Source organism: Podospora pseudoanserina, chromosome 5, assembly GCF_035222485.1.
Source record: "Podospora pseudoanserina strain CBS 124.78 chromosome 5, whole genome shotgun sequence".
In the NCBI taxonomy this organism is placed as follows: Eukaryota; Fungi; Ascomycota; class Sordariomycetes; order Sordariales; family Podosporaceae; genus Podospora; species Podospora pseudoanserina.
The window spans coordinates 3,476,561-3,490,083 of NC_085924.1; the positions used below are offsets into that span (position 1 = coordinate 3,476,561).

A 13,523-nucleotide genomic window follows, 5' to 3' on the forward strand; every position below is an offset into this window, starting at 1 on the left:
TGGTTACCTCGGTTTTGAGAACAAAAAGTAATAGGAAAAACACTCATCATTACTTGCATTGTAACTGCCCCAACAACCCCCTCAATAGAACGAGAGAGCCATCGAATCCAACGGCAAATACCTAACTAAATACCCTTTCCCCATCCCCATCCCCATCCCCATCCCCATCCCCATCCCCATCCCCATCCCCATCCCCATCCACATGTACAAATTATACACATCCCATTAAAACACATTAAACCCCCTGCACCCCCCCCGCTGTTCATATCTTCATCCCTTAACCCTTTTCTATATATATATACCCATCTCATCCATCCATTTCCTCTGCAGCATTAACCAACCATCATCATTATTACACCCCCACCATGGTCTACCCCATTCTATCATCCCATCGTCTATATAATAGCACGTCCCCATCCCCCTCACGCAGCAGGCAAGTTAAGCTTGTTATTCCCCTTCTTGGTCATAACCTTGGTAATAGCATGCCTGATCGTCTGCCCCGCCTTCTCGATGTCCTTCTTGCTCAAGCCCGAAGTGACACACACCTTGAGCGCAGGCTGGACAATCCAGCTCCCATCCTTCAGGCTGTTATGAGTAGAAATGCTCATCCCCTTGAGCCTGGTGATCAAAACCCCGTTCGCAAGAGCCTATATTACACCTCGTTAGTTAAACCAAGCTCATGTTCGGTACCAAGACGCAGGGGGAAACAAACATACCTCATCCACACACTCCTGCAGCAACCTCTCCTGGTCCTCCAACCCCAACCTCCTCGCCCTCACCACCTCCTCCCTCAACACCAAAAGCTGCACCGGGTTCTCCGCCGCGCTCGTGCAGACAACCCACTCGCTCCTCCCCTCGGCCAGCTGCCCCCTCAACAACCTGACATTCTCCCTGCACCCCGCCAAAATCTCGGGGTTGCTCTGCAACACATTCAAGCTCTCGCTCGCCGTCATGGCCAACATGGCCGGCAGCGCCGCAGAAAAGGTGTACGCCGCCGCCGCGATCCTCTGGTGCTCAACCACATCCCCATCCCCCGCGCAAAACCCACCCCCCGCGCACAGCGGCCCAGCCAAGCTCCCCACGATCATGTCAATCTGCGTCGGATCAACATTCTGATGCTCCGTCAACCCCCTCCCCGTCCGCCCCAGCACGCCAAACGACCAAGTCTCGTCCAGAATAATCCTAAACTTGTACTTCTCCTTCAGTTCCACCAGCTTGGGCAGATTATTCATATCCCCGCACGTCTCAAACAGTCCCTCGGTGACAATAAACCGTCTGGTCAGCTTGCCCTTCTTCTTCTGCTCCGCCACAACGCCCCTCATGACTTGCTCCAGGTCCTCAAAGTCGTTGTGGTTGTACCACCTGATGTTGCTCCTGCTGATCTCCAACCCTCTCCGAATAGAATAATTGACCGCCCTGTCAGCCACGATAACATCCCCGCGTTTGCAAAACGCGGGAATCACGGACGAAATCGCCGAAAAGGCCTGGGCGTAGACGATGCACTTCTCTGTGCCTAGGTAGCTCGCGATATCGGCCTCGGCCTTCATGTGCACGTCCTGCGTTCCGTAGAACTGGGGAGGACCGCAGGGCCCAACGCCGTACGTCCGAAGAGTGGCGATGGCTTTCTCCTTGATTTGCTCGTTGGCGTTGAGGTTGTAAAAGTTGTACGAGGCGAGGTTGGTGACGGTTTTGCCGGTGGAGAGTTTGGATTTGGGGCCCGAGGGGCCGACGAGGATGGGGAGTTTCTCGAGCGAGGTTTCTTCTAGGGGGGTGAGAGGGGCGACGAGGGGTTCGGGGGTCCATTCTTCGACTAGTTCGTCGATTTCCTTGAGCGGGGGGGGGAGGTTAGTAGAGGTTATTGTGGGGGAAGGGGGGAGAAGGACGTACGTCTTCGGTGAGCTTGACGTAGTTGACCTTGCTGGTCGAGTAACTTGGGCTGAGGAGATAACGGATGAAGAAGATGACCAGCACCAGCTCGATGGCGGATCTGACGGGGTCGTTTTGGTAGCTGGACCTGACATAGCGGATGAGGACTGCGCTGCCAGGGACCTTTTGGAAGGTGGTCGCCGCGTGGTCGAGGAAGAGGTTGAGGCGGGTTTGGAGGTCTTGGAGGTCCATGTTTGCTGTTCCTCCTCCTGCTTGTGCTTGTTGTTGTTTCAAGATCGATCTGGTATGTAGGGGAAGACACAGGATTAACAGGTCAATCGCATTGGTCAAACCCGCTCGCTCGCTGAAAAGAAAAGGAGAGTGTAAACGCCGTTCCGTCAGGTAAACTCTTCAAATGCTTGTCGCGTTTGTGTTGCGGTGTCGGTGTCGCGTGGTAAGTTGCAGCTGGGGAAAATTATTCCAGCAGCAGCAGCAAGCAGCAGTGGTGGTAGCGGTCGCGCGCGCCGCTAGGGTGACAACACAGCACAACGGCAGCCTCGGAAAACAGGGGGTCGGTCCCACACACGTCAGACCAGTGGCTCGGAGCGCTGTAAACCCACCCCACTTTACTTTTTTTCCTCTTGTTCTCAAATCCCGTTCCCGACTCAGGGGCAAGTTCTCTTGGCATCTCAAATCAGTTCAGGGGCAACCAAGATATTTCCATTAGGTACCCTCCTCTCTCTCAATCATACACACATTCAAGAACTCATCAATAATCATGCCCTCTTTGCTCAGTGACTCGTAGCCATCCATCCTTATTGAACCCATTACATTACGCAGTAGCACATCGACGACAACACACACAAGCAATCATCTTGAAAAACACGCAATGCTTCAAAGGTAATTGGACAAATATGCAACAACGCAACCCAACAATGCCATTAATCCGCATTAAGCAACTTTCAGAAGACCACATAACAAAAAGCAGCAGAGACAGGGAAATTGAGCTAAGCGTCTAGAATAATAACAAAAAAGCCCACTTTTGTATATGTGATACCAATGCCTTCCGCCAACCCCAAAATCAAAAAATCAACAAAAAAAAAAGAAAAAAAAAAGACAGAGACCAAAAAATCAAAATGAAATGATGCTCATGCTGCCAGAGGTTTGCTGTCGAGTTCCAAGAATACAACATTTCTTTTCATGACAAAAACTCCCCGGGGACCACTCCCCATCTCCCTATTCTTTTCCTTGACCAAAGAGAGGTCCGACAAAATCCCATATGGCTACTATTAAAAATTGTACAAAGTCGTGGCCTCGCGCGAGGCTGACCAAGCTGGCGCTTTGCTTTGCTTAAAAGAGTCTGTCGTTGGTGCCCGCAGTCTCGGCCGGTCTTTTCGCCGCAACTGTCGTTGGGGTATAGGCACCACTGTAGCTCGGGCGACCGGTACCGGTCATGGTGCTGTTGCGGGTGTTGTCCTGATTCACATCAGGCTGCACCAACACCATGTCGCCAAACTTCAACGTCGTTTCCAGAGTCGGCATGATGAACTTGCCGGCAACGAGCGGGCCGGCGATCAAGGCGGCAAACAAGATGAACATGGTGAAGTAGAGGATCGAGTAACGCAGGACGCGTCTCCTCCTCAACTTGGTCTGCTTCATCGAGTAAATCGGAGGCCGGATTTGACGACTGTCAAACATGTCAGCGTGGTCAGCGATAAAGATGGACGAAGGCGGACATACCTTGGGCGGAGCCAGAAGAGCATCATGGAGTGCAGCTTGTCGACCTGAGGAATGAGAATGACAGGGAGCATGAGGAAGAGGATGACATGACCGAGGACAAAGTCGGCCGCGAACATGCTCAGCTCGGTGATCTTGCACAGGAATTCACGGGCGGGCTGAGAAACGGTGTGCCAGCCGAGAGAGTACCACTTGCCGGTCCAGAAAGCGATGTTGGCGGCATCCGTCTTCATTTCTCTGGTCAAGCACAGAGTGACGATGACCTTCAGGATGAAGCGCTGGAGAGCGAGGACAGCAATCATGCCCAGGAGCGTCCTGGTAAAGTCGGCACGCTGCAGGAAGAACATGACCTCGAAAAACACAAGAAGGCCAATAACAGCGACGGCGTGGGCGATGGCGGCGAGGACCGAGCCAAACTTCTTGCAGCACATGCTCAGAACCGGACCCATGCAGCACGCCATGCCGAACATGGCGGCCAGGACGGCAAGGTTGAGACCGATGGGGGCAAAGGCGACAATGGCGACACGCATGACAACGGCCGCGGGATCGTCCACCTCCTTGGTACCAAACTCACCACCAACACCGGTCAGGGAGTTGATGTAGAGATAGGGGATGAGGGTAACAAGAACCAGGCAGAAAGGTGTGAAGATCTCGGCCCACATCATGTTGGTGAAGGCAGCACGAGGGACATCTCCCGACATCTTGGCAGACGGGTCGCCGATGACCTTGCGCTTGTAACCCGTGGTTCTTGTTCTGGACAGGCGGCAGAACGAAATCCAAGACGAGGCGTGCGAGCGCGAGTTGCCACGAGACAGCCAGCGGAGGTAGTCGCGGTAATCGATGAAGAAATCGGTCCAGGCGAACTGGTGGGGGTTGTACAGGAAGGGGGAGATGACCAAGGCCAGCAGCGAAATCCAGAAGTAAATGATGGCGGGGGTCCAGACGGTGATGGTGGCGAACAACAACATCATCAGCAGACGGGCTCCGAAATAGATCGAAGGACCGGCGAAGCGCGAGTAGAGCACACCGAAGGGGATGCGAGCCGTTGCGAAACCGCGACCAGTACCGATGTAGCGAGCACCTCCGAAAGTGACATCCATCTGCACAGAGTTGGCGTAGATCTGGCAGACAAACACTTCAAAGAAAGGCGAGAGAGAGCCGATGTGCTTGGCGAAGCGCGTGGCGGCGCGCAGCACACCGCGTTCCATCATCTCCTGAACAAACAGGGGCACGAACGAGAGGAAGAAGACGAAGAAAATCGACAGAATACTGCGGTAGACCCAGTCGACCAGCGCGTCCGTGTTGGCACAGCCAGTGGGCAACAGAGGATCCGTGATGGGAACGTCGCGGTTGTAGTCGCAGCGGACAGTCTCCTTTCGAAGGGCACCGATCTGCAGGAGGCAGATCATGAAAAGCTGGACCGAAAGCATGATGAACATGTTGTTGACGTGGAAACCAGGATGGGCGTAGTAGAAGGACAAGAAGCGATCCAACGGCAGCTGGGTTCCGAGGTAGTAGTACTCGCGGGACAAGAACTGCTCACCCATGCCCGTTCCGATCTTGGTCGTGAAGTTGAGAATGGAGCCGAAACCCAAATCACGACCCTTGCCGCACTGGTAGTACTCGCAGTGCTTGATGCGGCCACCACGCAGCAGGGCGTTCATGCCGGCGTAAATGTCTTCGTTCAAGTGCAGGCCCTTTTGAGCCTTGGACACACCGCCGCGAGTCGTCATGAAGATGCCGTTGAGGAAGTCGGGATGACCGTAATGAAGCTTGCCACCGATCTCGGCCAGTGTTCTGGCAAAGAGGGTGCCGAACGTCTGCTCCTTACCGGCAGCAACGTCACCAAGGATCCCAATGTTCTCCGAGAAGATGTATTCACGAGCACCCAAGATGGCAACAGGAGTGTGGACCGCGTTCTTGACACCGGGAGTGTAGGGGGAAACGTTGTCCGTCTTCATCTCCTCGAACTCGGCAAGAACGCTACGGATCTTGAGGCACTCCTCGAGGTAGTTGTCCTGGTTGGCGTCGATGAGCTGGATGTACTCGCCGCGGTAGAAGATGATGGCGTGGTTCTGGTTGTCGGATTTGCCGTCGCCAAGAATGGGGTTGCCAGAGAGCTGAATGCGGAACTTGGGGCGACGCTGACCGTTCTCCATGATCTCAGAGTGGCCATCAATCAGGGCAGAGTAGAGGCGGGGCTCCTCGCCCTCGTTAAGGGGAGGCTCCTCGTCGAGGTAGGCAATCTGCAGGTCGGGGTAGGCACGGAGCAAGAACTCGGCATTTTCCATCTCTTCCTTCTTGAACTTGGCGAATCGCTGCATGGAGATGCAGAGCTTGAACTTGCGACGGGCCATGCGCTCAAGCTCGCGCTCCAGCTTGTCCGAGTTGCCGCCAAACATCTGGACAACCTCGGGGTTCTCGACGCGATAGAGCAGCTTGATGGCGCGGGCGTAGTTCATGAAGCCGGAGACAGTACGGTACAGGGTCTGGAAACGGAGCGAGGCCCAAATACGTGTGCGGAGCGTGTATTCGGGGGCCGACGACTTGAAACCAATGCAGTAGAAGGGAAGATCATCAATCTTGCTCTTGGCCGTGTCCTTGCCTTCCGTCTTCTCATCCTCGCCGTTGAACTGCGAGGTCTCATCGGCCAGAATCTTGGTGTCCTTCACGAAGCAGTCCCACTCGTGAGGGTGAAGCTGCTTGAGGTACTCGAGAAGGGTGACACGAGAGTAAGGCTCGTCTTCACGAATGATTTCTCTCAGGGAGAGGAGAATCTTTTCGCTGTAGTGAGGAATCATGACGGTGAAGGTGGGCATGTTGTCAACGGGCAAGGGCTCAGGGATGGGCGTCGAGAGCGACTGGGCGAAGAAGGAGATTCTGCGCTCGGCCTCGCTGTAGGCGGGGAAGAACTCGGTCTTGAAAGAGTGATCTTCCTGCGAGACGAAGAAGGTGGGAGCACGCAGCGTCCTCTTGCCCTCCTGCTCCGAAGGAACCTGGTGGTAGAGAAGCTTCTGGACATGGTCAATGGCCAGGAGGTGCTCGCGATACATGGAAATGATGATGGCATTCCAAATCTGAGAAATCAGGACCTTGGGCTTGTACTTGATCTCCATGTCGGTGGTTGCCAGGACCTTGGAGTAGATACGCTTCGGGAGACGAGAGAAGATGTTTCTCCAGGGAGTCCAAATGGAAGAACCGAGGTAGAAGGACCGGGCGATCGAGAACACCGTGTTCAAGAGCACATACCACAGGTACGTGTCGAGGAAGAAGAAGATCAAATCCGTGATGAGCAAAAGACCGAGCGTGATCTTGGGCTGATGTTGGCAGATCATGTTGCTCAGGAAAAAGTCACCCATACAGGACGACGTGTCCATGATGTGCAGATACCGAATAGGGTCCTTGATGGAGAGGGTGAGGTAGGCATAAGACTCTCCAAACTTGGCGCCAAACACGATAAGCCAGAGGCCGTAAGACATGGCGATGGCCTTGCCCTTGAGACGCGGCCAGCTGGCAGTAAAAGTCTGACTGGCCACGTACCGCCTCGAGTTCTTGGTCAGGTAGCTTCCAAACAGACCACCGAGCGGCATGATGGAGAAGAAGATGAACGTGATGAGAGCAATGAAGAAGTGGGCGATACCGAGGGCCAGCGCGAGAGTAGTGCGCTGCTTGTCGATATAGGCCTTGTCGTCCTTCTCGGGCATGAAGACGTAAACGCCGGGAGCGACGTTGAGGATGAAGACCAGAATGAGGAACATCAACTTTTTGGTCAAGTGCTGCGCGCCCGCCCACTTCCTTGGAACGTAGGCCCATTCCGTGATGGTGGCGGCCACTTGGATACCGGAAGCGATGGCACCACCGAACCCGACGATGGACCAATGGGCAGCCTTCTCGGGCCACTGGTTGACTTCTTGTTCGTACTTGACGGTGATGAGCGTGGGGGAGTTGTAGGCCGTGTAGAACCAGAACATGGTCAGGTGAATAATCCAGATGCGGTTGAAGTTGACGAGGAGATGGAACCAGGAACGCGTTTCCTTGTAGGTCTTGAAGAAGCACTTCTTCCAGTTGACATCCTTGAGCTTGAGGTAACGTTCCGCGGGAGGAACGTCGACGAGCTTGGTCTTGTCCTCGAGCACGATGCGCTCAATGCCCTCGGGGTACCAGAAGAGCTGGTTGCAATCATCGTAGCCGATGATCTGCTCATGGTCGCGTTCGCGACGGACATAGACACCGTTGGAAATTTCGTAGCCCTGGTCTCTGCAGTACTGATACAGAGGCGTGATCACGTTGTTCAGGAAGGTGAACTCCTCCACCGGCTCAACAAGGTTTTGGCAGGCGGGCGAGTTGAGATAATCGTCGGCGCACTTGAAGATAAAGCAGAGACATTCCGCCATGAAGCGAACCTGGTTGGCCTCGCCCCAGCAGAGCAAGAACAGAGCGAGCTGCCTCACCCGATCGTGCTGCGACATGCGGTTCATTCTCGTCTTCCAGCGGTACTCGGCCGCCTCCAACGAGTCATCGCCCTCGAGATCTTCCAAAGCCTCGGCCTCGTTTTCGGGACCCGGGCCCTTGCCCTTCTTCGCCTTCTTCTTGGCCTTCTTGCCCTTCATGTTGGCGAAACCGACGGCGTCGTCCAGGTCAAGATGGGCAGCAAAGTACCACTTGCGGTAGTTGGCGTTGTCGCCACCAATGTAATCGGCATGGAGAGACAGCAGGGCCTGGTTGGGCGTCATGCGGGACGCGCGCGAATCCAGAAGTGTCATCAAGTGGTCGTACATGTTGCGCATGCTGTCGCGCTGGAAACCGAATTTCGCCGTCAAGTCCAAAAAGATGTCCTCCACCTCCTCCTTGGAGAGGGGAATCTGGGCATCCGAAGTCCAGGCGGGATAGGGTTCCCTGGAGCGCTGACCGGCGGGCAGGACATTGCTGTAGTCCATTCCGTAGTTGGGCGTAGAGGCGCCGGAGGAGCGGTTGCCACCATAGGAGATCTGCGACGATGGTGGGCGGTATCCGCGGTTGCCTCCCTCATCGTTGTAGCCGTTATTGTACTGCTCATCACCGCGTCCATAGTAGTCCATGTCGGCTGCTCTGGCCATGTCGGACCTCATCGTGAAGTCGCTGAAGGTCTCCGAATCGTCTTCGGAGCCCTGCCTTGGACCCTGACCATTGCCACCGTAGCCACCTTGACCGTACCCTTGATCGTAGTAGCCATTGTTGCCTCTCTGGCCGTTGTTGTAGTAATCGTCCTGGTACTGGTCGTTGTTGTCGTAGTAGCCGCCATCTTGCTGGTACGGGTTATTGGGGTCGGCGTTGTAGTAACCACTGGGCCATCAAAGTCAACTCTGCCCGCCTATTCTATCCATTTCGCATCAAGAGCCAGAACTTACGATTCGTCATAGTAGCCATCGCCTTGCTGATTGCCGCGGCCCTGGGCGTGACCGCTATTTGGCTGGTTGTCATAGTACTGTTGGTCGTCTTGATAGTAGGCGTCATTGCCGTGCTGGCCTCCGTGACCGCCTTGACCGTAGCCGTCATCGTACTCATCGCGGCCGTTGTAGCCGCCTTGGCCCTGGCCCTGGCCTCCCTGGCCTTGGGGATATCCCGACATGTTGGGCAACAAAGTCGTCTGCTGGCAATTAGCCAAAACTGTCACGATCGTGTCCGGACTCGGAAAGCCGAAGGGTCCAAATCAACATTTCCACCAGGCGTTGCGGGTGCCAAACTCACCGTATCAGAGGCTCATGGAGCAGTTGCCGGGGAAGTGGGTGTGGCGTTGTCGACCCGAAAAATGGGAGTCTTGTCGTGTCAAAATGTCCAAGAAGTGGCCGGCCACCGCAAGAGGAGCAAAAACTCGACAAGCTATGATTTTTGGGTTTGGGTTGGGCGCTGAAGAGCAGAGAAAGGTGCCGGATAACGTGCGTGTTGTTGATTGTTGATGCACAACAGGAGCAGAATCCGACCAACGAGGGTGAGCGATTGGCGGCGCTGTGGGGCGCAGAGAAGAGGGAGGTTGGCTTGGGGATGGTGGCGGTATGCAAGAAAACAGGCCGCTAACAATTCGTGCGTGGGTCCCCCCCCCTTTCAGCGAAACTGGGTTTTCTTTGATTGATTAATGGAAAGGAATCAAAAAGATTATGGATGGATTGGTTGATTGATTGATTGGATATGCTTCAGCGACCGTAGTGTAATGTGTCGTCCTTGAGGGTCGTTTCGGCGCGACGGATCCAGACGGCGTCGTGTCTCGAATGCCGGCACGCAGCTCAAAAGGCAGGCGACCGCTGGATTGCAACGGTTCCTACACGGGGCGACGGGCGGCGGGCGACGGCGGGCGACGGTGGGCGACTGGCGACTTTCTACTACCTGAACGAGAGACGGTAGAGGTGTCGGAAGCAGCAGGTGAGCGAGCGAGCGTCGAGAGAGAGAAAAGAGAGGAGAGGAAAGAAAGAGAAGAAGAAAAAGAGGAGGCACTGGCCACGGAAGGATGTTTGGCTAGTGTTGGCCTTGCTCTTGGGAAGGGAAAGAAGCAGGGAAATGGGCAGGAAAAAGGAGGCATTCATTCGGCCACTCGCTGAGCAGGGGAGCAGGGATGGGCGGTGCGTTTCGTCTCGGGCTCGGAAAGACACCAGGGGTGGAAGCATCTGCCAGGGGAAGACGGACGAGGGAGGGCACCGTGTCGACCTGCCAGCGGAAGCACTGTGCTGCTCCCATTTGTCAGGCACGCGCTTGCTTTCACGCCGGATGCCTCTCTGCCTCACATTCTGTTTTCCCCGGATTCAGACGAAGCTGCTGATGCTTGTTTCGCTGCCGGATACAAGTCACAGCCTCAGACATAAAACACACTTCTCTCTTTCTCTCATTCTCTCCATCTCCCTCTCTCATTCCGTCCATCTCCCTCTCTCATTCTCTCTATCCCCCTCTCTCCCTCTCCCTCACTCTCACATCAACAGGGAACGCAAGTTGGCAGCTGCAGCAAAGTCGCCGGTGCCGTCTGCAAATTGCAACCCCAACTCCTGAAGACTTGCATTTCGTCGCGCCACCATCTCGATTTACATAAGCAGATTTTGACCAATGGGAGACTCCAGTTCGGGATACCGCCGGCTCGCTGCCGGGCTGGCGCGGGCTGGCGACTCGAAATTGCACCGTATCAGAATCCACGGCTCCGCCACCCAGCTTCCAACTGTCGCCCCACCCCCAAAAATCAATTGGCCCTCCAATCGCTGCCCCTGAGAAAAGATTCCGTTCCCACCAAGGTTTCGACAGGGAACAGCTGGCAGGGCGGGCCAAGGCACATCAACGCCAAAGCTTGGTCTTCGAGAAGCACATCGATGACGACGACCTTCAGAATGGATTCCTCTTTGAGCAAGGAAAAAAACAAGGAATCTATCCCACTATTTGACCCTCTCTCCATACAACAACTCAGCTTATCGGAGACATCCCATTGGCAAACTGTCAAAACCGGTCAAAAGCCAGATGGCCGGACTAGTAGCAACTCGGGCGACAGGACGGCATATGCTGGCCACAGATGCTAGATACTACTGCAAAAGAATCCCCTGATCTCTCGACCACGACATCATGTAGCATCTCGAGGATTCGAGGGAACCGACCACTGGGCTGTGTTTCTTGTCAGTGGTCCAATGCAGCTAGAGCCCTCTGGACACGAGCATAATCGACCCACGACGTGCCGGACTGGGCCAGTGGCAAACACCTTTCGATGACAAGGTCCTCACGCCCTCACTCGCTGTGTCTCACAGTTTTATCTCGCGCAATTCCCGAAGCAGCTGAAATCGCGGTGGAGGCTTCGCTGCAGTTTCTTCCAAGGTCTTCCTTTTTTTGGCGGAGCCGCCATGGATTCGGGCTGGAGCCGCTTCAATATTTTGTACGGCACACCCGACAGGGGCTCTTTGTCAGGCTAGGCCCGGTTTTTCCGAACACAGTGCGCCAGGACTTTTTGACAAGTTTGACGCCGTCGAGGTGCTTTTGCACAAGATCTGTGCCTCTTCCCCTTTCAGAAGCTCTTCCCCCCACCCCCTTTATCAAGGAAAACGGTTCCTGTCTAACGTGATCTATTTCCAGCATCAAAAGAGGGGTGCGGCAATACCCCCCGAAAGAGAAAACAACAAGTCTGACGTTGCGCGGTTCACCTGCCGGATGACCGGTAATTAATCGATATATCCAAACGACCAACACCCACCATATTCTTGTTCAAATCTGCAAGGAACGAGGCAACCAGAATGCGAGATTCACACCTCCAATTGTCCCCCTCACTGCCCCATGACGAAGGTTGCAATGTGATTTCTCCCACCTACACTTACCTGTCTGAAACAGCAAACACACTTCACCAAAAACATTTATTTCTCTCTGTCTGCATACTTCGATCGATCGACTCCTCTGTGGATCATTGGTCTTTTTATCGAATTCCGAGTGGCAGGTCAGTCGTTCTTGGCACACTAGCAACCTCCGAAAGGGACGTTTGCTGTTGTGCTGGCCATGCATGATAAACTTACCAGAAAGATAGATATCAACAAAATCAAGAATTTGCCAAAAAAAAAAAAAAAAAAAAAAGAAATGAGCCAGCTCATCGCATGAGATCCGTTTCTTCCTTTGCCTTTTTTACCCGGACCGAGACCAGGACGGGAGACCACTGGACTGACCGGCCAATATGACCGGCCGCCCGTCATCCCATGTTGAAGACCACCTTCGAGATCAGCAGTGTGACAGAACCGCTTGCGTGGTGTGACTTGGGTGAACGTCGTCAAATACTGTGTACTGCTCGGACATTGCTCAAGACAAGTCTGGCCCCGAGCCGGGCATTCAACCTCTGAACCACTGCGCTGGTAACTGCGTTACTTGTGAGTCTGGTGAGGACGGATCTGGTAAGAAGCCCGATGAGGCGAGGAATGCCCATATCAGTCACGCTGTGCTGCTTTTTTGCTGCAACCGTTCGAATACATCTGTCAGGAGGTTACAAACACCGTAATACAGCCCCAGCACACCACCCAACACGCCAGTCTTCTTCTTTTTCCTCGTGAAGAGAACAAGTGTGAGACAGCGTTAGACCCTAACCTGCACGCCCACGATAACTCCTCATACAGATTTGCAGCGCCTCAGTGCAGTAGTCTGAGTGACAGATAGATAACCATATAGAGCAGATCAGCAGTGTCACACGCCACCTGCTGCTCTTTATACAGCAGGTTTGTTACAACACAGTGTATGTGGTGATGTGGAAACCGCGCGGCCCGCGAGGCGAAAACATTGGAAATAAAAAAAACCACATGGCGATCTTCTTGTGTTGGTGTTGGCCAATGAGCCGAGAAAACGACTCAACTTCTGGAACAACACACCCCCACGGGCTGTTCCCGATCACCTAGCTGGACCGTTATCGGCGATTCGGGTCTGTCTTTGATAACGAAAGGTTTGTTCGGAAAGGAGGGAGTCGTTAGTTTCAAGCCAGCGATTCCATCTTTGGTTTGCTGGGATATTAGATCTGAGAAGTTTTGCATCAAAAGGGCCTGTACAAGCAGTTGTCATTTCCCCCTACCATAGGCAATAAACCTTCAATCCAGGGATTGTAACCCTTCACAAAAATTTGTATTCTTGATAATACAATAAAATGAAACGTTCTACTTCCCCCGAAACGCGGAAAAAAAAAAAATAACAAAATTAAGAAATATTAAAAAAAAAAAAAAAACATACCACCCTAATGCCTAATGAAACAAACTCAAACCTTCCGCAAAAATCCACTTGCGGGGCGGGCGGGCATGATGCACGTCCCATCTTTCATCCCATCCACTCAGTCGGGCAGCAGCGGTTGCTCCTGACAACCAGCTCTCTTTTCTTCCTTCCCCAAATCCCAAAGCGCCGAAACCTGCATCTTTTTTCTTGAACGACTCACACACACACACACACACATGCACACACAA

The 13,523-nt window shown here is 53.9% G+C and overlaps 2 protein-coding genes across 2 annotated transcripts; both read right to left on the reverse strand.

The window, feature by feature from the left end:
• Positions 1-250: 250 nt before the first annotated feature.
• LCB1 (serine palmitoyltransferase component) lies at positions 251-2,353 on the reverse strand. The gene is made up of 3 exons (XM_062948092.1): positions 1,888-2,353; positions 717-1,826; positions 251-647 (listed from the first exon to the last, which is right to left on the reverse strand). The coding sequence occupies exons 1-3, from the start codon at positions 2,116-2,118 to the stop codon at positions 423-425; spliced, it is 1,566 nt and encodes a 521-aa protein (XP_062799495.1). The 5' UTR covers positions 2,119-2,353; the 3' UTR covers positions 251-422.
• A 212-nt stretch (positions 2,354-2,565) lies between these two features.
• Positions 2,566-10,128, reverse strand: FKS1 (1,3-beta-D-glucan synthase). Its single transcript, XM_062948093.1, has 3 exons — positions 8,991-10,128; positions 3,607-8,925; positions 2,566-3,553 (listed from the first exon to the last, which is right to left on the reverse strand). The coding sequence occupies exons 1-3, from the start codon at positions 9,209-9,211 to the stop codon at positions 3,217-3,219; spliced, it is 5,877 nt and encodes a 1,958-aa protein (XP_062799496.1). The 5' UTR covers positions 9,212-10,128; the 3' UTR covers positions 2,566-3,216.
• Positions 10,129-13,523: the final 3,395 nt, after the last annotated feature.